The sequence below is a fragment of the Equus przewalskii genome, chromosome 17, assembly GCF_037783145.1.
Source record: "Equus przewalskii isolate Varuska chromosome 17, EquPr2, whole genome shotgun sequence".
Classification (NCBI taxonomy): Eukaryota; Metazoa; Chordata; class Mammalia; order Perissodactyla; family Equidae; genus Equus; species Equus przewalskii.
This window is the reverse complement of record NC_091847.1, coordinates 50,561,351-50,589,317: the sequence shown is the minus strand read 5'-3', so window position 1 is coordinate 50,589,317 and position 27,967 is coordinate 50,561,351. Positions and strand designations below refer to the sequence as shown.

The 27,967-nt window shown below is 36.0% G+C and overlaps 1 protein-coding gene across 16 annotated transcripts in view; it reads left to right on the top strand.

The window, feature by feature from the left end:
• SLC25A12 (solute carrier family 25 member 12) overlaps positions 1-27,967 on the top strand; it is a 191,082-nt gene that overhangs the window by 135,136 nt on the left and 27,979 nt on the right. For 8 of the 16 annotated variants that reach the window (XM_070580136.1, XM_070580135.1, XM_070580140.1 and 5 more), the window contains 5 exons: positions 5,137-5,276; positions 14,992-15,138; positions 17,327-17,465; positions 18,139-18,232; positions 20,099-20,183. In XM_070580136.1, coding sequence (XP_070436237.1) covers positions 5,137-5,276; positions 14,992-15,138; positions 17,327-17,465; positions 18,139-18,232; positions 20,099-20,183 — 605 coding nt within the window. Of the gene's footprint in view, positions 1-1,402; positions 1,732-5,136; positions 5,277-14,991; positions 15,139-17,326; positions 17,466-18,138; positions 18,233-20,098; positions 20,184-27,967 lie in introns of those variants that run through there. The other 8 variants (XM_070580148.1, XM_070580144.1, XM_070580145.1 and 5 more) reach the window with 2 other exon arrangements.

The window sequence follows — 27,967 nt, the reverse complement described above, 5'->3', positions numbered from 1 at the left end:
AAACCATTAGTTAATTGTTTCCTCTTTGATGTTCCTTTAATAAAACTTCTAATGCATGCTGTGGATAATTACTTAATGGCTTGTATATCTGTTACTGCCTGGTGGCATGAGCCTTGTAGAGGACCTTGCATGACTGGTGTGTGCTAGATACAGTATAAACTTGCCTTAGTCTCACTTTTATCCACTATTATACTAGATATTCTGCTGGGTAGAATTAGGTTGAGGTAAGCTAAATAACCAGTTATACTACATTGTGTTGTCAATAGCTGCCATGCATTTGTCCCAAATTAAAAAAATAAAAGCCTATTGCTTTAACAAAGATGTGATCATTCTAAAAAATAAAAAACAAAATCCAGACTCTTATCCAGTAACTAATAAGTGAATATAAAACATATTATATATATTCTAAGTTTTCTATTAAAATCGCATCAGCATTGTGTTCCAAAGTATTTGCCTAGGAATGGGAACTCTCCAAAGTGAGCTTTTCCAATGGCGCATCTTCACCCCCTGGCTATAGAACCCTCAAAAAGAAGAGACTCCTTTTGACTTTGTACTGTGTTTGACGATCAATATGTACAGCAAATAAAAATGTGTTCCATTTGTGCCTCTAAAATAGACTATTTTTCCCTAAAGGGAAGAAAAGATTGGAGTGGTTTAGGCATAACCATTGCTATTATTAAAAGGTGCAGGAAATGGAGTGTAGATATGAAAAATGTTGTACCTCTCTCAGTGGAAACAAAGCTATAGACATGGAAAAATATGAAATTCTAATGGTAATAAATACCTAGTTTACTCTGGTAAGAATTAGAGCTTCACCTGGGCAATCAAATTAAGTCAGGAAGAATTTTTGAGGCTCCTTTCAGATATTGCAGAGAAAGTTATTTTAATAGTCAAGGCTACTAGATCAGCTTAGAGTTTGAGGTAAAAGAAGGACATGGTGTTATTAGTTTTTATGCCATTTGGCGATAGACTGTTGAAGCATCCAGCTTCTATGGTAATAGATGCTCTTTAAATGTAAACTTACCTTACCTGAGAAACGGACCTTTACATATCCTTGGCAGCAGGACCACTCTGTTGACTGATTGTACAGTAGTCCCTTCTGGAGGTAGGTAAAGGGTTGATAGAAATACTTTTCCTCTGAAAAACAGAGGTGGTCCCCCAGGTAACTAACGACCCACCTGGAAGTCTGGGCCTGAGTCTACATGCTATGTTGGTTGGGACTTCCTTTGAAAGTTCCTGTTGTTGATCTTTTTGTTGTTGTTGTTTGTTTTCCTTTGTTTTCTTTTTTGGTCTCTTAGTTGTTCCTCTTCTTTCCCCCCAAGTTTTCCTTCAGTGAAAAACTCTTTACTTCCACAAGTCTCGCCATTGTTTTTGTTCGGTTATACACAAGGATATTCATTGTTCATGATGGGAGTCCTTCTAAAAGCCTCTCTGACTTCACTTTAAGAACTGTGCAGGTGAAACTCAGCTATTGAGGACTTTTTTCCCTGACAATAAAAATGTTTGATCTCAAGCCTGTAAGTTGGAAGCAGTGGCTCCTGCTGGGCTGGAATCCTTGGAATCAGGATGTCATTGGGCTGATGGTAGGTGGGCTGTGTCACAGGGCTGATGGCTTGTATACCTACAGGAGGAGTTCTCTGGCCACACCGTTGGTACAGCAGCTCCTTCCAGGCTCATTCATGGAGCAGGCATGGTGGCAGTCTTGGAGAAGAGTGCCAGCCCCGGTCAGAGGTAATTTTGTACTGCAGAAAGGTGAACAAGACCTGTAGGAAGCTCCCATAAGGACCAGGGGAGGGATGAGGGTGGATGAGATGGGAGACATAGTGTGGGCTGCTGGGGAAATTAAAACCTCTAAGACATATTTACATAATATGTATGCCTCAATGTGTATTTCATCTAGTCCAATCATCATAAGTGACTGATACAGCTAAACTGACTAATGTTATACGTCTGTGAACATTTTTACTTAATCACAGTTGTCACCATTACCTGCCCTCTTGACAAATCATTGTGCTCCTCTCCTTTGAGCAAAGAGAACATAATGACAGGCTACTTTTGTATCTGGCCCCAATTCCCTCTTCAAAGGAATTATAAACCATCTCTTTCATAAGCCCATGCTCTGCAGGAAGTAAAAAAGTGGTCTGTTGTTTTCTATATGTCAGAAAACAAATGGATTCCTATTTGCCTTAGCAATGCCAACCTAGTATAAAACACTAGATCATGATCTTGCTGCCAGTAAGATGTGACTGTCGTATCCCTTTCATCGGCCAGAACTCTGGCCACTGAAATAGCACTCTTTGGAGTGCTATTTAGAGCTAAAGACCCTTGTTTGCCACTGGAAAGACGGGATTCTCTCTGGGGGGAGAAACTTGCTATGCAGTTCCAATTAAATGTATTGGATATACTTAAGATTATTGGTGTTCCCTTTCATGTCATGCAGAACCTGATAAAACCGGATAAGAATGTCAGCTGTTTGAGCGATTGCCTCACACAAGTGTAAGCTCTCCAGTTCTGGAGCTTTTGTGTAACTAACTTTTTCTTTGATAAGCACATCCTGGTAAAAGTGAAGTGGTAATTATGAATTGGACTTCAAAACCGTAGTTGCACTAATTGTTTCTGTAAGCTTCCTGAATTATCCTTAGGCAGTTGGTAGTGGAAATAACGACAGAAGGGAAGTGGGATACATCAAGAGGTACCAAAGTAGGTTTGAAGTTTTGATAGTCCTAGTAACTATAGTTGTAGCCTGTGACATGGCTAAAATGATTAAGTGTCTGGGGTAGTCAGTAAACCGCAGTACATAATAATGGTCATAATAAAATACACAAAGCTGTCAAGTGACCACTTTGGGAGAAGTAGGAAACATTCAAACAATACTAATGGTAAATGATACTTCAATATTTGGGGAGATTACTATGAGTAATTTAGGTCATCATTTTAATTGTTTCAAAGATATTCTAGGATCTTATTTAGAGGTTGCTAGGAAGTTTACAAAATAGGATTTTAGGTAAAGTTTTTATTATAGAGCTATTTTTCTGAATGTAAATTATACATTATAATTTTGGTTTATAAATTTTTTTATGATAATAGAAAAAAATTTTCATAGTTAAACTTTCATAGTTTGAAAGCTTTTGAATCTTTGACTTTGATATAGCTTTACACTGGAGGTTTTGATGTTTTCTGATCATATAGAGGGAATTCAGTTTTATTCCACCATTATATAAAACTTATCTAGGTAGCAATATGTAAATTTCTTATCAAATATTTGAGTTTGGAGAGATTGTGACCTTTAAAATGAAGGTTGTCATAAAACAACTCATTCCTTTTAATAATTAATATTACTTAAATATATATAGTAATATAAGTTATCCTATTCTGTTTTCCCTTAATTTCCCCATGTTCTCTTAGTTTAACCCTTTATTTGTTAGAGCTTAAAAATAAGAAATCAAATTAAGTAATTTGAGAATAGAAGCAGCTAATTAATTAGGAGGATTCTAAAAAATCTTTGCTGATCTGCCATAATATTTTAGCTTTAAATATTTTTTGTCAGCTTTATTATCTTAATTATCTTGTAAACTTTAGCATATTTTACAACTTGTTGACGTTTCATATAGATTTAAGGGTAGTCTTTTGTGTTGGTTAAAAGCCAGGATCCCATGAATTGATATTGAGTTAATTCTTTGCTTTTAGAAACAACCCATATATTTACTTTATGTTTGTGGGAGGTGAAAATAATTTGACATGATTTGAAAACTCTGAAATACTATTGCTACTTAGGCAAGAAATAAATGCTACATTCCATTTGAAAGAAAAGATGAGAATCCCATCTCCCCAGTGACATCCAATGCCTTCTTCCAACTTACTGATTACTGTGACCTATTCAGAGCTGTTGTATTGAGTCAAGACTTGTAGAATTTCCAGTTTAGGATTCTTATACACACACACACACACACACACCCTCCCCCATAGCAATGCTTTTATCAAGGAAGAAAGGTATATAAAACTAAAGGGAATCCATTAAACCATTTACAATACGAGATCTGTATCTTATTCAAAGAATTAGCAGAAATTAGATAAAATAGCATAGTTGAAGATTATAAAACATTAAACTTGTGTTTACTAATTCTCTCCTATAATTGATAGCTATCAATGGTAAAACCCTTTCACTAATATAATTGGCTCAAATTTGAAAATAATTTTGTTCTTAAGACATCTGTAAAACAGGCTTCCTGCTTTCTTAACTTCGTTAATGATTTTTTTTTTTTTTGGCATGAGCTTCTAATTAGTCTATCCAGTCTATGCTTGTTAAAGTACCAGTCATTTGTGAATTGACTTTTATAGTAAGCGTAGAACTGTGGAAGAAGGTGAATGACATTGTTATGCATGAAGACATGCTGTCAGAGGGTTTTGGTTGTATATTAACAGTGTGACTGGTTCCTACCTAAAAGTTAGTGCACAGTGGTTAGTCCTTCTTTATTTAAAAGTGAATCACTAATTTCACTTACCTTAAACTATTTTAATAGTTGAGACTGATAATCATGGTTTTTATGGGGATTTTGAAGCTTTCTGTCAAGACCATACTTTTGACAATATCAGAAGCTTTTAATAAGGTGCTTGCTGCTGAGCTAATGATATGCTTTTGGTAGTATTTCTTATTACCTATCTTCAATAGACATATTCAGGCTAGTGTGAATGTAATAATCAAGCCTCAATCAAACCATACTTAGTATGACAAATATTGCATTATACTGTAATCTAGGTATTCATGCTTCTGATAAAGGACTTAATTCGACTCCTTGAGGAACCCGGAAAACACTATTGATTTTATATTGGAATGCAAAGTAGCAGCCATTTATAGTGCAAGATATAAATCACTTCCTAATTAAAATTAAATCAAAGAAATTAAGAATCTCATGGCCTTATATGTAATGGTACACAATCTTAAGTGTAAAATTATATTTTGTATCAATTGTGTTCCTGTGCATGGGTTTCTGGGCACAAAAAAATTTGCAGCTAATCTTAACAGAAGCAGATAATATTGACTTTTAAAATTTCTCTTAATTTCTTTCTGTAGGAACATTGCAGTGGACTAAACTACTTATTCCACATATAATTTATTTTTTTGTTTTCCCTTTTAAGAAAATGTCAAAGAAATTTTTGGACAGACTATTATTCATCATCATATCCCTTTTAACTGGGACTGTGAATTTATCCGACTACATTTTGGGCATAATCGGAAGAAGCATCTTAACTACACAGAGTTCACACAGTTTCTCCAGGTGAGCTTAGTTTTCGTTTTTGTTGTTGTTACTACTGTCAGAGTCAATTCCAACTCCTAGTGACCCTGTGACTCCTGGTATAGCAGAGCTGAACTCTGCCCAGTCTATTTGCGCCATCCTCTCCCCTTCTGGTGCTAGATCAGACAATGCTCTGCTGCTATTCATAGGGTTCTCATGACCAATTTTTCGAAAGTAGGTGACCAGATCCTTCTTCCTGTTCTGTCTCAGTCTGGAGGCTCTTCTGAACCTTGTCCACCATGAGCGATGCTGCTGATATTTGAAATACCGGTGGCATGGCTTTCAGCATCACAACAACATGCAGCTGCCACAATATGACAACTGACAAATGGGTGGTGTGGTTCCCTGACTGGGAAATGGACCCAGGCCTCGGTGGTAAGAGTACTGAATCTTAAGCACTAGACCACCAGGGCTGGCTGGTTTTCATAACTGGTGTAAATATATGCCATTCCTCCTCTACCTCCTTCCATTTTAGTTTTATTAAGTTTATTACCAAAAATAGCAATGCTCTGTGGCATCTTACCTCCATTTTTCATTTCCCTCTCCCGGAGGCAACTTCTTTAAACTCTTATAATGGTTTCCTTCAGTGTTTACTTCCAGAGCTTTAAATAATAAACTTGTGCTGACACTTCTACTTTTTAATTTTTCATTTTTAGGTATTTTTGATTGAATTCTAATTCTGGAAGATTAGGGGCTGGTTCTTTCACCTCTCCCTCTCCAGCACAGACTTGGACATCTTCTGTCCCCACCTCCCATAGAATTATTTTACGATTCTTGAGATCAATAATTATATTTGAATTACTATAATTTTGTAAACACTATGCGTGACTAAAATGATTACTTTTCTTAGAGTTTCTAGTTTTTCTTATTTGTTTAGTTTTCTGTGCGTTAGTGCTAATTCATTCTCAAACTTTGCCTCAGTTATTAAAATCTCATTTTAATGTTTAAAACACATTAGGTATTCTATCAATTTCATCTTCTTGGAGCTCTCGATGAGCTTTCTTTCTTTTTTTAAAAAACAGAGGTAAAATTCACTTAACTTAAAATTAACCATGTAAAAGTGCACAATTTAGTGGCATTTAGTATATTCACAGTATTGTGTAACCTCCATCTCTGTCTAATTCCAAAACCTTTTCATCACCCCGAAAGAAAACCCTGTACCCATTAAACAGTCACTCTTCATTTCTGCCTTTCCCCAGCCCCTGGCAACCACCAATCTACTTTCTGTCTTTATAGATTTACCTTTTCTGGAGATTGCATATAAATGGAATTATACAATATGACTTTTTGTGTCTGGCTTTTTTTCACTTAGCATAAGGTTTTCAAGGATTATCCACATTGTAGCACGTATTAGTACTTTATTCATTTTTATGACTGAGTAATATTCCATTGTATTGATATACCATATTTTGTCTAGCCAGATATTCGTTAGTTGATGGTCACTTGAGTTGTTCTCAGATTTTGGCTGTTGTAAATAGTGCTGCTGTGAACATTGGTGTACAAGTATTTGTTTGCATACCTGTTTTCAGATCATTTGAATGTATCTCTAGGAGTGGAATTGCTAGTTCATAAGGTAATTTTATGTTTAACTTTTTGAGGAACCACCAGACTGTTTTCCATAGCCCCTGCACCATTTTCCTGTAACTTTCTGACCTACTTCATGGTCGGAGGCTGGACTTCGTACTGGTTGCATAGCTGTCAGTCTGGTCTCCCTTCAGCTTCATCCTGGGGCATCCATTTGTCTTTCTCTTCTGTTGACTCTCCTGTTTGCTGGATTTCATCTCTTCCTTTGTTATGGTTTACTTCCTCTTTTTGGTGGAATACTTCCTGCAGGGGCTTCCTGAGGAAAATAAAATAACTTTTTGTGAGACCTTCATGTCTGAAAACCTCTGCTCTGTCATTACACTTAGTTTGGCTGAGTATAGAATTCCAGTAGAAATTTATTTTCCTCCTAATTTTGAAAGCATTTCTCTTTTGTTTTCTAGCTTCCAGTATTGCCACTGAGAAGTCCAGTGCCATTCTCATTCTTGATTCTGTTTTGAAACTTTTTTTTTCCACTCTGGGGCGTTTTAAGATTTTTTTCTTCTCGTCAGTGTTTTGAAATTTCACAGTGATATTGCTTGGTGTATGTTTATTTTTATTTGTCGTACTGGACATTCAGTGGACTCTTCTAACTTGAAAATTTCTGTCCTTTAATTCTTGAAAATATTCTTATTGCTTTTCTTATTTACTTCTATTTTCTTCCTTTATAGAACTAGTAAAATATTAAATGTATGAATCTTTAGTTTTCTTTTCTTTCCTATTTTCCTTCTGAACCTTCTGTTAAGTTTTTTTGTTTGTTTGTTCTATTTCTAATTTTCAGGAGCTCTTTTTGCCTTCGGAATATTTCTTTTTAAAAGCAGCACGCTGTTCTTCTTTCGTGGATGTACTATTTTACTTCTCCAAAGATATTAAAGACAGAGTTTTTTGTTTTTGTGTTCTTGCTAATTTTCTTCTTCCTGCAAAGTGCCTGTTTCTTCCGAGTTTCTTTCTTGTTCTTTGTTTGGATCTCTGTTTTTCATGTTAGTGGCTTTTCTCATATGTCTGATGGTCCTTGGTCCTCTTCATATTTAAGATTGAAGCTTAGTGGGAGCTTTGGGTTCATGGTAGTACTTACTAACTCTTACTGTAAAGTTCTCTGGCTGGGCTGTTTTATTGGGGACCTTCTAATGTCTGTATGTTCAGGTCTTTTCTTTTGACCTGGAGAATCAGAGAATAATTATCTGGCCTCCCATCTGGAATGTGAGATCTGTCTTTTGACATTCTGGTTGCTGAGTAAGACAAGAGGGTTGGAGGTCTCAACATTCAGTGTGGGCATGGACTTTGGTTTAATTACCTCGTCTTAACTGTGCCTGGTCTCCCCTAGTCCACAGATCTGTTAGACTCTCCAGACGGTAAAACTCTGCCAGGGTTGGGAAAGGGCAGAGGCCCGGCTACGGTGGGGTAAGGCGGGTAACTAACTGCTTTTTAAACAACCTTCTATCTAAGCCTCCTGTGTTCAGCTTCACCTTTCCTGTCACTTCCAGGGGTGCTAGTGCAGTCAATTCCTGAGTCTTTGGGAGGTTCTGTCATGCACATTGGATTACTTTTAGACTTTCTCCACTTCTGGTTTTCTTGGGTCTGCCAAGTCAGTTTACTTGCCCTCCTGCTCTCTAACCTTAAAAATGTAGTTGCTTTCTTCTCCTTTTCTATTCTCTTTGTCTCGAGTTTCTGTTTTATTTTGTTTTTAGTTCCTTTACTGTGATTTTAGTGAAGAATAGGGTTTTGGAAAACAGCAGAGCTAAGTGTACTAGTTCAGTCTCATCCAAAGCCACACCATTTCTGAAGCTCTGCTATTTTCATCTCATATTTAGGTGAAATCCATTTCCAAGTGCATAAGATCTTTAGCTTTGGCATAACGTCCTTTCTTTGCCTTTTTCCTCAGTCCCCTACTCACCCTCTCAATGCAGAAGCAAATTTATTTTATCTTTTATTTATTAGAGTATCTTTATCTTTTTAGATAAAATCTCTTTTTAGAGTATCCTTATTTATTTTATCTTTTATAAGCCCAGAGTATTGCCTTCCTTCCTTAGTGTGATCACAGTTTGAAAACTATATCCTTTAGATGTGGATATTTGTAGAACCTAGTGCTTGTTCTAATACTTTCACTGTTAGTGCCTACCTCACTGACCTTGTAAAATGCTCAAACTGAAAATATTTTATGTTCAAGAGATGATTTTTTTAAAAAGGAAATGTCCTTCCAGCTAGTGTTTTTTTTTTTTTTTTTTAAAGATTTTATTTTTTCCTTTTTCTCCCCAAAGCCCCCCGGTACATAGTTGTGTATTCTTTGTTGTGGGTTCTTCTAGTTGTGGCATGTGGGACGCTGCCTCAGCGTGGTCTGATGAGCAGTGCCATGTCCGCGCCCAGGATTCGAACCAACGAAACACTGGGCCGCCTGCAGCAGAGCGCGCGAACTTAACCACTCGGCCACGGGGCCAGCCCCCTTCCAGCTAGTGTTTTTTAAGATTTCTTTAAAGATGGCATACTCTCATTGTTGCTTCCCTTGCATTTACTGAAGATATTTTATAGTCTATTCTATTCTGATGTTTTAATTATACTACATGAATTGAGAGCTTTATATATGGAGCTTTTTTCCTTTGTTTTGCTTCTCATTTTGAAGTCCTTAATTTTAATTTTTAAAACATTTTATCTTGAAAGACTTCAAATATATTTAAAAATAGAATAGTTTAGTGAACCTCTGTGTACCCATTAACCAGCTTCAACAATTATTAACTGTTGGCCAATCTTGTTTTATCTATACTTTCCATTCTGCCCCTTCCTGGATTGTTTGGAAGCCAGTCCCTTAAACTCTATAGTTTCACTTGTGATAATTAAAAAATCTGTCTTTAAAAGCTACATAAGAATCTTTCAACTGTTGACCTAATAGAAAATCTTTTCTTATAATCCTCTTGCACTGAGGATTCTGCTTTGTCTTTAATATAAAGGTTCACATTTTCTTTAGTACTGAGTGTCATTAGTAAGGCTTAATTATGCCCATGGTTGCCACTGAATATTTCTAAGAAGCTAAGACATATGCATGGAGAAAACAAAGACACAACAAAGATATAAAGAAGGAGCAAAAAAGGAGAAGTGAGGAAGGGAAAATGTTTATAAGATGTGGAATGGACCTGTGTCTGCTGCTGATGCTGCTCAGGGATATCCTTTCTATGGAGAACACTTTCAACCATATTTTAAGGCTGAAATAAAGACCAAAAATTGCTGCTTTCTTGGGAGGGTGGTGTGGTTGGAGCTGAGGTGATAGGAAGATGGAGTGAGTTAGGGAGAATGACTAAAGTAGAAGAGGAAAATTCACAGATATGTGGAGATTAAACAACATGCTCCTGAACAATCAGTGGGTCATAGAAGAAATCAAAAGGGAAATAAAAAATTATGAGACATGAAAATGGAAACACAGCATACCAAAACCTATGGGATGCAGCAAAAGCAATTTTAAGAGGGAAGTTTTAGTGACAAACACCTACATTAATAACAACAACAAAAAGATCAGAATAAACAACCTACCTTTATGCCTCTTGGAACTAGAAAAAGAAGAATAAACTAAGCCCAAAGTCAGTAGAAGGAAGGAAATAACAAAGACAAAGCAGAAATAAATGAAATGGAGACTAGAAAGACAATAGAAAAGATCGATGAAACTAAGAGCTTGTTTTTTGAAACGACAAACAAAACTGACAAACCTTTAGTTAGACCAACTAAGAAAAAAAGAAGACTCAAATTGAAATGAAAGAGACTTTACAAATGGTAACATAGAAATACTAAGGATCATAAGAAACTACTACAAACAGTTATACGCCAACAAATGAGATAACATAGAAGAAATGGGTAAATTCCTAGAAACATACAACCTACCAGGACTGAATCATGAAGAAACAGAAAATCTGAACAGAGCAATTACTAGTAAGATTGAATCAGTAATCAAAAACCTACCAACAAACAAAAGTCCAGGACCAGATGGTTTCACTAGTGAATACTACCAAACATTTAAAGAAGAATTAATACCAGTTGTTCTCAAACTCTTCTAAAAAATGGAAGAGGAGGGTACACCTCCTCCAAATTCATTTTTTAAGACCAGTATTACCCTGATACCAAAGCCAGACAAGGACACTACAAGAGAAGAAAATTACAAGCCAGTATCCCTGACAAAAGCAGATGCAAATACCCTCAGAAAAAAGCTGAATTTAGTAGTACATTAAAAAGATCATACAAGTGGGATTTATTCCTGGGATGCAAGGATGGATAGACAAATCGTTAAATCTGATAAACCACAAATGGAAGGATAAAAATCATATCATCTTTTCAATAGATGGAGGTACAGAAAATGCATTTGAGAAAATTCAGCATCCTTTCATGATAAAAACTCTTAAATTAGGTATAGAAGGAACATACTGCAACATAATAAAGGCCATATATGACAAGCCATGGCTAACATCATACTCAAAAGTGAAAAACTGAAAACTTTTCCTGTAAGTTCCAGAACAAAACAAGGATGCCTGCTCTCACCACTTTTCAACATAATGCTGGAAACTTCAGACAGAGCAATTAGGGAAGAAAAAGAAAGAAAAGGCATCCAAATTGGAGATGAAGAAGTGAAATTGTCCCTGTTTGCAGATGACATGATATTGTATACAGAAAACCATAAAGACTCTACCAAAAAGACACAAAGTCATTAGAACTAGTAAACGACTTCAGGAAAGTTGCAGGATACAAAATCAATATACAAAAATCAGTTGCATTTCTATACACTAACAATGAACTATTGGAAAGAGAAATTAAAACAACCCCATTTGCAATAACACCAAAAAGAATAAAATACTTAGGAATAAATTTAACCATGGAATTGAAAGATTCGTACATTGTAAATCATAAGACGATGAAAGAAATTAAAGAAAACACAAATAACTAGAAAGATATTTCGTGTTCATGGATTGAAAGAATATTGTTAAAATGTTCATACTACCCAAAGCTATCTATAGATTCAGTGCAACCCGTATCAAAATTCCAATGGCATTTTTCACAGATATGGAAAAAACAATCCTAATATCTGTATGGAACCACAAAAGACCCCAGATAGGCAAAGCAATCTTGAGAAAGAACAAAGCTGGAGGCATAACACTTCCTGAATTCAAACTATATTACAGAGTTATAGTATTCAAAACAATATAGTCATAAAAACAGACACATAGACAAATGGAACAGAATAGAGAGCCCAGAAATAAACCCATGTATGGTATATATGGTCAATTATTTTCAGCAAAAGAGCCAAGAATATGCAGTGGGGAAAGGGTATCTCTTCAATAAATGGTGCTGGGAAAATTGGATAGTCACATGCAAAAGAATGAAACTGGACAACTATCTTATACCATACACAAAAATCAACTCAAAATAGAATAAAAACTTGAATATGACACCTGAAACTTTAAACTCCTGAAAGAAAACGTAGGGGGTAAGCTCCTTGACATCAGTCTTATGATGATTTTTTGAATTTGACACCAAAGCAAAGGCAATAAGAGCAAAAATAAACAAGTGGGACTACCTCAAACTGAAAAGCTGCACAGCAAAAGAAACCATCAATAAAATGAAGAGGCAGCCTATGAAATGGGAGAAAATATTTACAAATCACGTGTCTAATAAGGGATTAATATCCAAAATATACAAGGAACTCATGAAACTCAGTAGCAAAAATCCTCAAATAACCCACTTAAAAAATGGACAAGAGAACTAAATAGACATTTTTTCAAAGAAGACATACAAATGACCATCAGCTACATGAAAAGTTCTTCAGCATCACTAATCATTGGGGAAATGCAAATCAAAATCACAATGAAATATCACCTCACACCTGTTAGGATGGCTATTATGAGAAAGACCAGAGACAACAAATGCTGGCAAGGATGTGGAGAACAGGGAACCCTTATACACTGGTAATGGGAATATAAACTGGTACAGCCAGCCACTATGGAAAACAGCATAGAGTTCCTCAAGAAATTTAAAAAAATAGAACCATCCTATGATCCAGCAATCCCACTTCTGGGTATATATCCAAAGGAAATGAAATCAGTATCTCAAAGAAATAACTGTACTCCTGTGTTTACTGCAGCATTATCACAATAGTAAAGTATAGAAACAACCTAAGTGTCTGTTGACAGGTGAGTGGATAAAGAAAATGTGGTGTGTATATACACAATGGAATATTATTCATCCTAAAAGAATTATTACTGCCATTTGTAATAGCATGGATGAAGTGAAATAAGCGAGACAGAGAAAGATAAATAATACATGGTACGCTTAAATGTAGAATCTAAAAAAAAAGTTGAGCACATAGAAACAGTAGAATATTGGTTGCCAGGGGCTGGGAGGTGGAAGAAATAGGGAGAGGCTAGAAAAAGGGTACAAACTTTCAGTTACAAGATAAATAAAGTCTGAGATTCTAATGTATAATGTGGTGATTGTGGTTGATAATACTGTATTGCATAATTGAAATTTGCTAACAGAATAGAATTTAAGTGGTGTCATAAAAAAAGAGATAGATATATGAGATGATGGATGTCTTAACTCGATGGTAGGAATCCTTTCATAGTGTATACATATATCAAATCATCACGTTGTACACTTTAAATATATTACAGTTTTATTTGTCAATTGTACCTGAATAAAATTGAAATTTAAAAAAAGTAGAAGGGGGAAAATGAGAAAACGTTGTCAAATCATTCTGGTTGTTTGTTTTGTACTCTTTATCTTTCATACATATTTACCAGCTAAAATCAGGGTTTTAGTTTCTCCACTTCTATTGCTCTTTTCAGGAAAATCCAAATATTTAGACGTTTGATGATAGATTTTAAAATGTTTAGATGTTTTTCTCAATGTTGTCATTTAATGCTTGTTAAGACTATTGGAAGGTTTAGTAGGTTTGATATACGTCTCTAGCCTATCAACCTGCTAAGAAAAAATATTTTTAAAGCTTGTTTTATTGTTAAGTATCATACAAATACAGAAAGCCATATAAAACAAATGTATAGCTTAATGAATTATTGTAAGACAAACTCCTGCTGAAGTAATTTTAACGTCTTTGAATTACCATTGAGATATCACAAGTCCATAGGAAAATATAATTAAATAAATTAGTAAAACAGTGAGATTTTCATAAATAAATGATAATGAAAATTGCAATATTTAGTTTTATCTATGAATATTTATGTATTTAGATATGAATATTATTTCCAGAGTTGCAAATAGTGTGAAAATGCCACCCAGTAGCACCATTATGTTGTGATAACAGATTTATTTGGATTATGTTGTGGGTCCTCAGGGCAGAAATACTCTAAATTAGACTTCCGCATAATACTTAGGGTACTACTGGCATATTTTATTGATATCACTTGTTACAGAGTTTCACTGTCCAGTGGTTCAAAAGTTCAGAGGTCTTCTGGATTGTTTCACAGTTTGTAACTGTGCCCAAAGCCGGATGGAGTGATAGCTGAACACTAGTTGTGCAGTTTGCTGTTCGTAACTTTCATGTTAGGATCACTAACTAAATATTGCATTTACCAATCAGTAGAGTTTCTCACTAAGTTCATTTTAAAAAATTGTTTGAAAAATGGCCTCTAATTCGTTGAGGGAAAGAGAGAGAGAGCATGAGAGTGAGAAACACTTTGATTGCAACATTTAAAATTGAAAACTGGAAATAAATCTAAACTTTTAATTCAGAAAGTATTCTTAGATGACAAGAATGCCTTCAGGCAGGAGAGAATAAATTTCTGCTTACTTTAAAGGTTAAAATAAAGCACTGAAAACGTACAGAGTAAAGTTGAAGTTAAAAGTTATAAGTAACATATAACTTTTCACGTGAGTGGTGTTTTCTCCCTTTTCTTTATTGCCATGCTGTGATCCATTCTTCTCCCTGAGGAGTACTATAATACATTTTCTCAGAAAACATGTACTTTTAAAAATAAATTAAAAGTTTTGTTGTAAACTCAGAGCTATACATTGTTCATTTCTGTGGTAAGTGCATGTAGGGGAAGGATGTCTGTCCCTCCTTTTCAAAGCTTACAGTAGGCATGTGCTTTAACAAATCTAATGCCCTATTTCTAACTTTTGCCTTCAGGAGCTACAATTGGAACATGCAAGACAAGCCTTTGCACTAAAAGACAAAAGCAAAAGTGGCCTGATTTCTGGTCTGGATTTCAGTGACATCATGGTTACCATTCGGTCTCACATGCTTACTCCCTTCGTGGAGGAGAACTTAGTTTCAGTAAGTAAAAAGCAAGTACTTCAACTTTTTATTTCCTTAAACCTTTTGAACGATTGGGTCCTGGGTTGCTTCCTTGGACCCATCTGACTGTCAGCTGTTCTAACTATATGCTTGGCTGGTAGAAGGTAAACAGGTATGTGTGTAAGGGAGGTGGGAGTGATGGTGAATAGTCTTTCCCCAGATCATAGCTTTTTTCAGAGCCACCGTCTTGCTCTCATGTATTTCCAGATTGTTTATTTCCATTTACAGAGTGCAACTAAAGAAAACAAGGAAATTTGTAGACAAGAGTGTGCAATTACTTTTTCCAGTGGGCGGTACCTCTCCCAGACACAACTGCCTTCACCTTGGCCTCTTTCCATCTCACCAAGCTCCCAAAGCCTTGCTATAAGGATGGCTCTTTCCTTTGTTGCCTGCAGGGTGCTGTTTGCTAGAGGAATCGTCACTGGCCTCTACACTCTTTTAATAACCAAGGCCATGGCAGAAGGTATGGAGGAAATATGTGGGCACCAGCTTCTGGCTCACTCCTCTCTCTGCCCCTTCACCTGTACATTCAGTTTGCATGGACCAGACAGTTTTTGTTCTGTCAAACTGCTAATCTCTGTAAAGTAATCATCTGGACCAATAGCAAACTGATGTCATCCACTTCCTCACAAAGAGTGGTGAAACTTTCCTCACGTACCAGTTTTCTTGTTCATGTGTTGTACTTATGTATAAGTTTTTGATTTCTGCTTGTTTTAAATGGAGGGAAGCCAATGGGTGCTTTTGTTGTTTCAGCTGAAGATCATTATCCCTGATTTAGACTGGGGTAGAAAGATCAACTTCTGTTCTTTTTCTTCAGTGAATTTGAACATGGAGCATGTCACTTTCTCCTACACGTTTCACCTCCTTGACACCCATCTCCCACTCCCCTACCCTCACCTCATACCCAAGCCAGAAAATGAAAGAAGGAAAGAAAGAAAGGGAGAGAGGGAAGGAAGGAAAGAAGAAGGAAAGAAAATCCTAGAGAGAAGGACTCACTCAGTGCCTTGGGATTAAAAGACTCATTTAATCTTTCCACTAGGGTTAGAGAGACCTATTATAGCCTCAGTTTACCGAATGCCATTTCAATCCCCAGAGGAATGTATGAAATAATTTGAGTGCTGCTTTTGGGACACTGGTATCCAAATTCAGGCTAATACAAGTATCATGTGTATTTGGGCTGAGGCATGTGTGAGAGAGGTGGTGGGAGTGGATATATTTGCCTATCATTACCTACACTATTCTTAATAGACCTTTATAATTAAGGTTGTCACACTGGTATTTCCATAAATAGATTTATTTTTGATTGATTTTTTAAATAGAGAATGTTTTCAATCGTATGGGTTCTTCTGACTCCTGGCTTAGAAATTAGGCTTTTGAAAACTATGAAAAATATTCTTTTTGAGTTTATGTCCAAGTGGTGGGCAGAGGGAGAAATTACCTCCTCATCCTGCAGAGGTGGTGAAGCCCACGTTGCCCACCATCCCTCCCCAGGCATGAGAGAGCCTCTTTGGCACTGTTCCACTAAAGACATAATTTATAGCAAATAAATCCTCCCTAGATTTTCTCTACATTTTTGGAGTTTTTGGTAGTTGTATCTTGCATGATACAAATTTAGAGCCCAGCACAGAGTGCTAAATATCTTAGTTATAACAATGGCTTTAAAAAAAAAGATTAGGAAAGTTGATATAGTAAAATAGTCTTAAAATTTAAAGTTACCACTGGTTTTTGTGTATGTGTGGAGAGGAAGAAAAGCAAGTTTTAAAAAATACTCCTTATATTGTCCTTCCCTTATATTGTACCTTAATGTTTGGGTTATCCAGACCTAACAGGAGGTCCATAGTTGAGGGTCTTGGAAATCCTGTTTAAATAACCGTTGTTTTTGATCTGTGATAATTATATTTGTTGTTTCTGACCTTATAGGTAGATGAACCATGAAGTCCAATTTCCAGATGTTGCTTTCTTCCTTAAAACCTAAATTACGTAGACCTCCCTGAGGGCATGAAATGCACTGAATGTTTCGTATGATACTTTCCATGTATTTACGGACTGGTTGTTAATCGTTTTAATAACGAAGACTCCTTTGGATCTTCTTTGAGAAAAGTGGCATCCATAAATGTGTTTTTTGTTTTTGTTTGTTTTTTTAACTTTTTGTGTTGTCGTTTCTTAGGCAGCTGGAGGAAGCATCTCACACCAGGTTAGCTTCTCCTACTTCAATGCCTTTAACTCCTTACTGAATAACATGGAGCTTGTTCGTAAGATATATAGCACTCTAGCTGGCACAAGGAAAGATGTTGAAGTCACCAAGGGTAAGATTTAAAAAATATATATTGATTTGAATCTCAGCATTTTCGCTTTTGTTTGTCTAGGGCATGAAGTTGATCTAAGTTTACCACTCTGAAGCCAGATTTAGAAAGTATGTTACCATGTGTATTTGCTTCACTTGGGCCATAATAGTCTCCAAAATCCAGGTGGATTTAATGGGATGCTGAGATCAGGAATGAGAAAGTGGCTTTGACAGTTTTGAAAAGAACCTTGGCCCAATCTGTCAAACAGGTCAGTGGCACTGTGGCAGCAGCTTGTTTGTAATCGGAAGGAGTTGCCACAGAAAGATGGGCAAGCCTGCTCCTTTTACTGAATTGTAGTAGGAGGCTTTAGGTGACTGGAGAACAGCCAAGTCTTTTATCTTTGTAACTCTGGAGACCAAAGCCAATAAATAAGATAAGAGAGAGGATTCTAAAGAGATTGTTTCATCTTTGAAGTTAATTTATCTGTTTTATCATCTTAACATTTTATCTTTTGCCAGCTTTTGGAATTTTGTAGTTATTCCTATATAGTTGAACTTGGGTATTTAAATTGTGTTTTAGATTTCTAAAATAGTATTAAAATGCCTTAAGCTTTCAGATTATAGTTGATTAAGGTAGAAGTTTGTTGTATATTAAGAATCTTTTAGGATTTTGAAATATTTTCTTTTTCTTCCAGAGGAATTCGCCCAGAGTGCCATACGCTATGGCCAAGTCACCCCACTAGAAATTGATATCCTATACCAGCTTGCAGACTTATATAATGCTACAGGGTAACTATTCCGATAATTCTCCATGATATTTATTATAGGACAGTTGTTTTAACATGTGAATCAGTCGTCTGCTTTCAGTTCATTTTAACAATCCTTTATTCAGTGTATAAATTCCAAGAGAGACAGGCAGATAGGAGAAAAGGGGAGGAGGGAGAGACAGAGGAAGACACTTTAAAGGTAGGAGGAGATAGAGGGAGGGACAGGGAGAGAAAACAAGAGGGGGAAAAAGAGAGAAGAGGGGAGGGAAAAGGAAGAGAAGAGATGGAGAGAAAGAGGTAAAAGAAAGGATTAGGGGTTGAGGGACATGAGAGAGGGAAATGGGTGAAGGAAGAAAAATGAAAGAGAAGGGGAGGGAAGCGAGAAGAAGTAAGAGAGGGATGGAAACTTGATTTAATTTGGACTGTGAGGAGGTGTTAGGCATTTTAAGAGATTTGTGGAAATTTGCCTAAATTTATAATAAAAACTGAGGTGCACGTTCAGGAATCTTGTAATCTTTTCGGTTCATCCCGAATAGTCATTTTACTAAACAGTATATACCATTTTGTGTTGGAGAGTATTATTTTCTTGAAATATTCCTGTGATATTATCATCATAGTTACTGTCACAGACAACTTAGATGTTTTATGCCTCTATTTTATAGACTGAACTAACCAAAGCACATAGAGGGTATTTAATTTGCAAAACCTTAGGCAAATCCAAAAGAAAAACCCTTATCTGTGGGCTCCCAGCAGGACCTGTGGGATAAGGCACTTACAATCTATTAAGGGGTCAGATTTTTTTCACTCGCCTCTAGTAGTTATTTAAGTGTAGGAATACCTGAAAAATGGGTTTTAACTCTAGAACTGAGGACTAATAGAAGTTGAGTGTACATGGGTGATTTATTGCCTTCGTTCTATATAATTGAACTGGAGATAATACTAAATATACCAGTCCATCTTTGGTGATTGACATGAAATATCAGGCCATGCCTCATCCACGTAGAATTCACATTTTTAGCTAAGGTTTGAGCCTCCTTCATAATAATAAATGCTTTCTAAACATGCTTCTCAAAACTGGATCTGGTGTGACCCTCTAGCTGGTTCATGGAATGTACTTATTTTTAAGTAAATTTTTTGGAAACGTTAGTACATTCACATGGTTCAAAACTTAAAGAGTTTAATAGAGCATGCCACGAAAAAGTCTCCCCTCTACCCTGTGCCTTTTCTTAAAGACAACCAGTGTTAATCTGTTTTGTGTTTATCCTTCTCGAGATACTTTACACCTATGCATTAAATATATATGCTAGGTGAATACGTTTAGTTTGTATGAACTGTCAACGTCTTTACTTTGCTTCTGGCAGGAATTATTTTTTTACTTTTAATATCTATCATTGGAGTCTTATTAAATTTGTGTACTCCACATTATTTCTCTGGAGTCTTTTGCTTTTTGTTGTGGCAAGCACAGTCTAAAGATTTTTTTTCTTTCTGAAATGATCTGTGTGAATAGGGAAATATTACTCTTTTTTTTTTTTTGAGGAAGATTAGCCCTGAGCTAACTACTGCCAATCCTCCTCTTTTTGCTGAGGAAGACTGGCCCTGAGATAACATCCGTGCCCATCTTCCTCTGTGTTATATGTGGGGCGCCTGCCACAGCATGGCTTGCCAAGCGGTGTCATGTTGGCACCTGGGATCCGAACCAGCGAACCCTGGGCCGCTGAGAAGCGGAATGTGCACACTTAACCGCTGCGCCACTGGGCCGGCCTTGGGAAATACTACTTGTAAACCATAGTTCTTCCCCTCCCCCCTTTTTTGTGAAGACAGATAATCTTGGTGTGAGAAATTTGTCGATGTCTAATAGTTTTTTCTTTCCCTTCTTTTTTGCCTGAAGGCGCTTGACTTTGGCAGATATTGAGAGAATAGCCCCACTGGCTGAGGGGGCTTTACCTTACAACCTGGCAGAACTTCAGAGACAGGTAGGAGGAGTCTCATAAATAGAATCACCTTCAAAAATGCTGAAATACTGTGTACATGGCAGTCTAAAGCTTCCGAATGCTATGAAAGTTAAAACTACTGTCCAAAAAAAGACTTTACTTAGCTCAAAAATTACCTTTATAAGGAACCCTCATACACTGCTGGTGGGAATGCAAACTGGTGCAGCCACTGTGGAAAACAGTATGGAGATTCCTCAAAAAATTAAAAATAAAACTACCATATGATCCAGCCATCCCACTACTGGGTATTTATCCAAAGAGCTTGAAGTCAGCAATCCCAAAATCCTATGCACCCCAATGTTTATTGCAGCACTGTTTACAATAGCCAAGACGTGGAAGCAACCTAAGTGTCCAGCAACAGACGAATGGATAAAGAAGTTGTGGTACATATATACAATGGAATACTACTCAGCTGCAAAACAGAACAAAATCATTCCATTTGCAATAACATGGATGGACCTTGAGAGAATTATGTTAAGTGAAAAAAGCCAGCGAGAAAAGGATAATCTGTGTATGACTCCACTCATATGAGGAATTTAAAATTATGGACTAAGAACAGTTTAGTGGATGCCAGGGGAAAGGTGGGGTGGGGGGTGGGCACAAAGGGTGAAGTGGTGCACCTACAACATGACTGACAAACATTAATGTACAACTGAAATTTCACAAGATTGTAACCTATCAATAACTCAATAAAAAAAAAATAAAGACAAAAAAAAATTACCTTTATATAACTCTTACCCCCACCCTCATAGGATATTTTTATGGGGTAACTAGATTTATGTTTATGTTTTTTTATTTTAGCTTTATTTTATTTAGTTTAGTTTTTTATTTTATTTTATTTTTTATTTTAGTTTATTATGAAGATAAGGAAAATAAGAGTGCAGACATACATGAGCTTGGCTTCCTTCCCCCTGGAATTAGCAGTCTTTTCCTTTCATTTGTCTAGTCACATTTAAAGATTAGTGTTAAGTTCACCTTGTGACATTAAATTGATATTTATAGGGTTTTTAAAATACAAAACATTCCTCTAATGAAATAAATCTTTCACTGAGATTGTGTCTTACAGATTAAAGCAATAATACAGGAAAACTAATTAATGAACCAGAAAGAAAATCTTGATTATTATTACATTTTTGATAAAATGTTAGTTTGGTTTTTTTTTATGTTAGGATGATTAAAACAAAGCTTCTGAGTCCTATAAAGTTAATGCAGTCCTATTTCTGATCTCAAAAATAGTGTTTTGGTAGGAAAATAAGCCCCATGATATTACCTTGAAGAGTGAAATGGAATGGTTTTTAAAGCCATCTTGTTTTAAACTGAAATTCCAACTTCTGTAGCATTTGGAGGAAACCTCAGTGGTGGAGATGGTCGCATGGCTTTGGGTGGGTGGGTGAGGGTTAAGAGGACTAGTCCTTGTCCTCCTGGTATTTCCCTGTTCTAGTAGACATGAGACCTGTGTCTCTTGTGAGTCTTTAGGGGACTATGATGTTCTGTGAGGCTGGGAGACATGGGAGGTCGTGGGGAGAGGAGGGAGAAGACAGGAGACAAGCAGAGAGAGAAACAAGCTAAATGGACATGCCATGGAGAGAGCCCAAGTCCACTTGTTCTTCATTGCTGCCACATTGGTGAATACCCAAGTGTGCTTGTGAAAAATCAAGTTTATAGTGTGGTTCACTTTGGGACATTCCGGTAGGAAATCCTTCTTCTACTTGAGCTCCATGGAATGATTCTGCCTCTGAAACTAATTAGAATTTCCAGTTTTATTTTACATAATAAACAAGAACTTTTGTAGTCAGGTAAGTAAATCGCAAATGGAAAATATCGCTTTTATATCTCCATTTTATATTAATACTTTGCTTGGTGTGTAACAGATCTTCCTGCAGGTTAAAATATATCTGTAACCTATTGCAGTTTAGCTTCTTTAGTGCAAAAAACTCTTATCTGCAGCCCTCAAAGTTTATTTCCATTACAAGTTCTTAGAGCCTTTAAAAGTAGATGGATTTACTCCAATTCATTGATTTATAATAAAATTTAATGAAATTATTAAAAATTTGAGACATTGAAATATTTAAAGAGCTCTTACCGAATTTGTTTAGATTTTGTGGTATACATTTATAAAAATTTGCTCTTAAAGTTTGAAAAATTGCATTTCAAAAGGACGTATTTTTCAGTGTTTCATGTCTATTAATAGAGCTTTCCCTAGGGGTGTTCTTAATTTTGTAATTGGGGAATATTTCGTTTAGCTTATTAAAAACAGTGTAATGAATTAAAAAGTCTCAACTCTTTTCCTCCTTTCTCGGCCTTTCTGCTGCTCTTACTTTTTGTTTCACTTGCATCCTAGAGGCCATACCTGGAAGTTTTCTTTGTAATTTTTGGTATCCTAAATCTACATCTCTTGTGTTTCTTAGTTCTTAGGAGGGTGATGTGATTCTGCTACTGGTATAAATTTTCTTGAAGACAGTTTCGAAGATGATTTGCCTGCCTTCAGTGGCAGCACTGATGCTTTTATGCTGGCATGGGTGGCCTCAAAGGTCTTGTCACTGGGCCAGCCCAATAGCATAGTGGTTAAGTTTGCATGCTGTGCATTGGTGGCTGGGGATCACAGGTTCACATCCCAGGTGCAAACTGGTACACTGCTCATCAAGGCATGCTGTGGCGGCAACCCACATACAAAGTAGAGGAAGATTGGCAGGGATATTAGCTCAGGGACAATCTTCTTCACCAAAAAAAAAAACAAAAACAAAACAAAAAAAAAAGGTCTTGTCACATACATAGGAAATGGGCAGTAATAAAAACCATCACTCTCTCCTCTTTCCCTGGGTTTCTGATTGGCATATCAAGTGGTGGTGGGGTGCTTTCTCTGCCTTTTTCCTAACCAGTAGGATGGTACAGGGATCTGGAATCTCCAGAGAGCAGGGAGAGATCCTGCATATTCTTGCATTGTCCCCAAAGGAGGAACTCAGAGCCTGCATTGTTCTTCCTGTCACATATCACCTAGATTGGATTGCTGAGGGTTAGGAATAGAGAAACAAAAATGAAGATTTTAAATCTACTTTTCCCCTATAAGTTATTGTGAAAACAACACCTGAGAAAATAAAACTCAGAAATCATAAGTAATTTTTAGAGTTTCATAGAAACAGATTTATGAAGATTGTTTAAGAGGGATTCAAATTTAATGTCCCTAGTCACAGCCATCATAAAATCTGAACTTCACTGTCCTTGGGATCTGGTACAAGTTTCTATGGGCCTCAGTTTCTCCTATAGTAAAGTGAGTACCTTCAAATATTTCCAAGATTCCTTCAAGCTTCTACACTCTGTAAAAATGGTGTGAATCAGTAGATTTTTATTTTTATTTTACTTTCAAAATTCTAAATGTATCCTCCTTTTTTCCTTGTAGCATTAAAAACTTTGTAAGGAATACAGACTAGGAGCCAAGTAGAATAATGTAAAAGTATGCCTAAGTCCTTACAGCAACCAAAGTAGTGAACATTCTGCAATTTTCAGTCTAGAAAAGACTTTTTTTGGTTAATATATTTTAGATTGTGAGGCATGCTAAGGCAGCCATGTAGACTACTAGTTTAGTGACTCAGTTTTTAAAAATTCTCTAGGGCACAGAATTACAATAATGCTAAGTATAACTATTTTTGTGTCACTTCCAGAAGACATTTTTTACTCTCTTATAATTTTTCCTATATTGCCAAACTAGGAATACATAATTATCTACATTTCATATGTGGAGTGTTCCCCTACAGGAATCTACTTGAAACTTAGATATAAAATAGGAAGGATAGCATGTTTTGTTGTTACCTCCCTGTGAAAGTTGTTACAAAAACATGTTCGTGATAGAGACCTGTGAGCTCAGAAATAGAAGGGAAGTTAGGAGAGGCAGAGGTTAAGAACTTGGGCACTGATTATGTAGCATCCTTCCTTTCTCAGTTTCCTCATTTATTAAATAGAGACAATAGTATCCATCTGATAGGGTTATTGTAAGAATTACATGAGAAAATGCACTAACATTAGCGTGCAATGTGTTAACTGCTATTATTGTGGTGGTTGTTCCTGTTGTTGAATATGAGAAGCCTATCTGAGCAAGCTCCAAGTTGGGCTCAGATGTATTTATGACACAACTCCTTCATCCATCCTCATCTGCTTTCCTTAGGTGGAAGGGGATAGGAGGTGAGGAAGAATTATATCTTTATATTTATTGCCTGAAATGTTTTACTTTTTACATTTTTTTGTGCTGGCTGAAATTCTACATACATTTTCTAAAAATTTAATTAATGGATATTCATATAGAAAAGAAACCCCTACCCCACACCATACACAAAAATCTGTTTCAGTTGGAATGTTCTAAATATGAAAGATAAAAGCCTAGAGAAGGTAACATAGGAGATTATATTCGTGATCAAGAGATAAGCAAAGATTTCATAAACAGAGTACAAAATACCTGTCATAAAGAAAAAGATTAATAAGTTAAACATCATTAAATTTAAGAACTTTTGTTTGTTGAAACATATCACTAAAAGGGTTGAAAAGACAAACTACACAGAAGGTAACGATAGAGGAGATCCGAATGGCAGAAGAGAGGGAGGATGGGAGAGGGAGAAAAGAAGAAAGCAAGGAAAGTTTAGTATCATTAGTAAACAGAGAAAATACACATTAAAACTACAATTCAGCACTGTTTTATACTATCCAGATTGACCAAAATAATACTCTGACAATGGCGAGTGTTCAGGACGTGGAGGGATGGTAACTGTCGTAAAGCTGCATCACCACTTTGGAAAGCATTTGCCAGTATCAACTACAGTTGAAGAGACACATGCCCTGTGACCTGGCAGTTCCTCTCCTGGTGTAGTCCCTAAGAGGAATGACTACGTGTGTTGATTAAAAGACTCTTGCAAGAACGTATATAGCAGTGTTATCTGCAATAGTAAAATATTGGAAAAAATTCTCCAATATTCATCAACAGTAGAATGGGTAAATTTGTTGTGGGATGGAGACGAACAATGAGAAAAGTGGAAATTTTCATTTGAGAAAAGTGAGTTAAATAAAAGGAGATGGGTTGCAGAGAGAAGAGGATGTGACATTTTTGGAGCACAAAGCACTTTGGAGGTTAAAACCAGGTTAAAGAACAGTTTTGGCCCCGTATGAGAATGGGTAAACAAACTTCTTTTTCTTTACTGTGTATCATAATTACTTTTTCAGCTGAATGGGGTAAAGATCTATGATGGACCTGCTTGGGCATATATGTACTTTTTAAAACAGTTTTTGTTTCTGTGGGAACTTGTATTCAAGCTACAGACCACTCACACAAAGAACTGGGTTGGGTTCTGCCAAAGCATTGTTAGAATGATTTTTCTGCCTATTTCATGTGTAGCATTCCTTCGACATAGGACTGTTTCTCTTTTGCGTTCTTATGGATCTTCTTCGAACTTTGGATTCATGAGTAAAGGAGCTTGCTAGTTCCTTTTTTTGGGAACTTTTTACCTCTGTCACTCATGATAGTTTTGCCGTAAATGGAAGTCTGTTCTCAAAAAGGAAGAAATTGGGTTTATATATTAGTTTTATTTATTTATTAACCATTTACATCATTTAAATTATTAGATTTAAAGACTTATTACAGTCTTTAACACAATCTAATCCCCCTCTTACTGAGAGAAAAGTATATATTGTTTAGCATTAAGGAGAAATTTTTTTTCTTTTTCTTTACTCCCATCTCTTTGACTGTCACAGCTTTGGGTTTTAATCTTGTTTTGTAAAGCCAAGAATACTGAATTCATATCCAGGCTTATTAAATTCGTAGGTGTGATTTGCTGACAAAAGAATTTCGTTTTACTTTCCCTAGCCTTATTTTGCCGTTCCAGTCATACGTTTTAGTTGGTATAAAATCTAGCCTTTTGTTCCCCCCTCCTATGCTCAGTGTAAAAGACATCAGCTTTTCCTTCCTTTTTTTCTATCCATGAATAGTGTGCCATTTGGAAGAGGCAGACCTCTGTATTGGGTTGGCACACCACGTGAAGCAGCGCGGTTTGGGCAAGTTGCTTAACTTGTTAACTGACATGAGTTTGCTTTATCTAATTCTTATTTATAGGATGAGGTACATTTGACAACAAAAGCAAAGGAACTTTCTCCTCTCCAAATGAGATCTCAAGTCATTTCCTATCATACACATACATATGCTAAGGGAGCAGGTTAAAAATCATTTAAGATTCTCAGCTCTTATTTTGCTTTGAAAAACACTTAATTAATCTTGTTAAATATCACCTTCATGATCATAATCATAACCTTAAGGGAAAGAGTGCCTTTTCCTTTGGCCCATTTGCTCACGGTAGGCGATCTTCTTAGTGCTGAGTATTTTCTTTCAGCCTAAATGCTAAAAATTCAGTACACAGTCATTAATAGGGATGACAGCTACAGTAGCATTCTACTTATGAATATTCATGAAATGAAATCCATAGCATTAATTACATTAATTTACATACCTGAATACAAGCGAACCATAAGTTATAGTGATAGCTAAGCCTAAAAAAACCCTTTAGTAACCATAGATATATATTTTTATATGTATGTTTTTAAAATAAATTCTGTGTAAGAAGAGTGGAGGCGACATTTCTTTCAAAAGACCTTTGAGTATTTATAGTTAGAGATGCTTTTAGCTGAGAATTAAAGCACAATGTAATCCTTCAGTTTTCATAGGATTTTGTAGGGCTTATACGCATTCTTTAAAGGAAGAGAGTATAAAGAAAATATATGTAGTTGAACACAGGAGAAATCTTCTATGTGAATAAGGGAATTAGTGGTTACTTTATTCTTATTTGGGATCATAACCCTTTTATCCTGTTAGTTTTAATTCAACATATTCTTTTGAAAGTAGACATGATTGAAAATAATTCATAATCTATGAGAATGAGGTTTATTTTCACCTGGTTTTGTGATTGAAAAACTCCAGTTTCAGAAAAAAGTTTTATCTGCATGTTTTTAGAAGTTAAAAACATTTTGCTACATGTTTAATAGCATAACAGTGACATTGATTTTAAAAGATTTTTAAGTCTATGCAGAATGCCATAGTTTAAATTGCTTCAGAATATGTGATGTTAAACATCGTCTTTACCTTGAAGATACAGATCGTGTTTGTTTTCAACTATGTTGTCTTTGAAGCAGAGTTATCACAATTAGCTGGTTAACCTCAGTGTGTTCAATTAACATTTAAAAAACTAACTGAAGCATATGCAGGCAATATAGTACCTTAAAATGATACCACAACGGTTTTTTCATTAATGAATGAAAAATAAAATTTAAAAAAATCATTTCATTTCATCTCATTCTTTTATGATTTCTATTTATGTACCTGTTTAAAAATGTATATTATATGTAATTTTATAATATTTATTACTTAGATTTGTATGTGTATAATTAGTACAGTGAAACATGCATATAATTTATAAATGAAATCATATATTGGGATTAGATGCTTAAAATCTTTGCTTGGCAGGAGTGTTCACTCATAAACAGTAGTTGGAGACTGTTGACTTAAGAATGAGTCTTATGAGAATGCAGAGGAGTGACCAGGGCCATCGCTCTGCTTATTCCCTGTTTCACGGTGAGACCTTTAGCACGTCACCTGTCCTGTCCATAGTATAGCCATCTTACCTTTGTATGCACAGGGGACCGACTGACAAAATAGGACAGTGTGGTCTCACTGTGGGTAGAAATTGCTGAGAGTCAGCGTTCTGATGGTCTCACAAGGGAGTTTATTTACGGAAGAT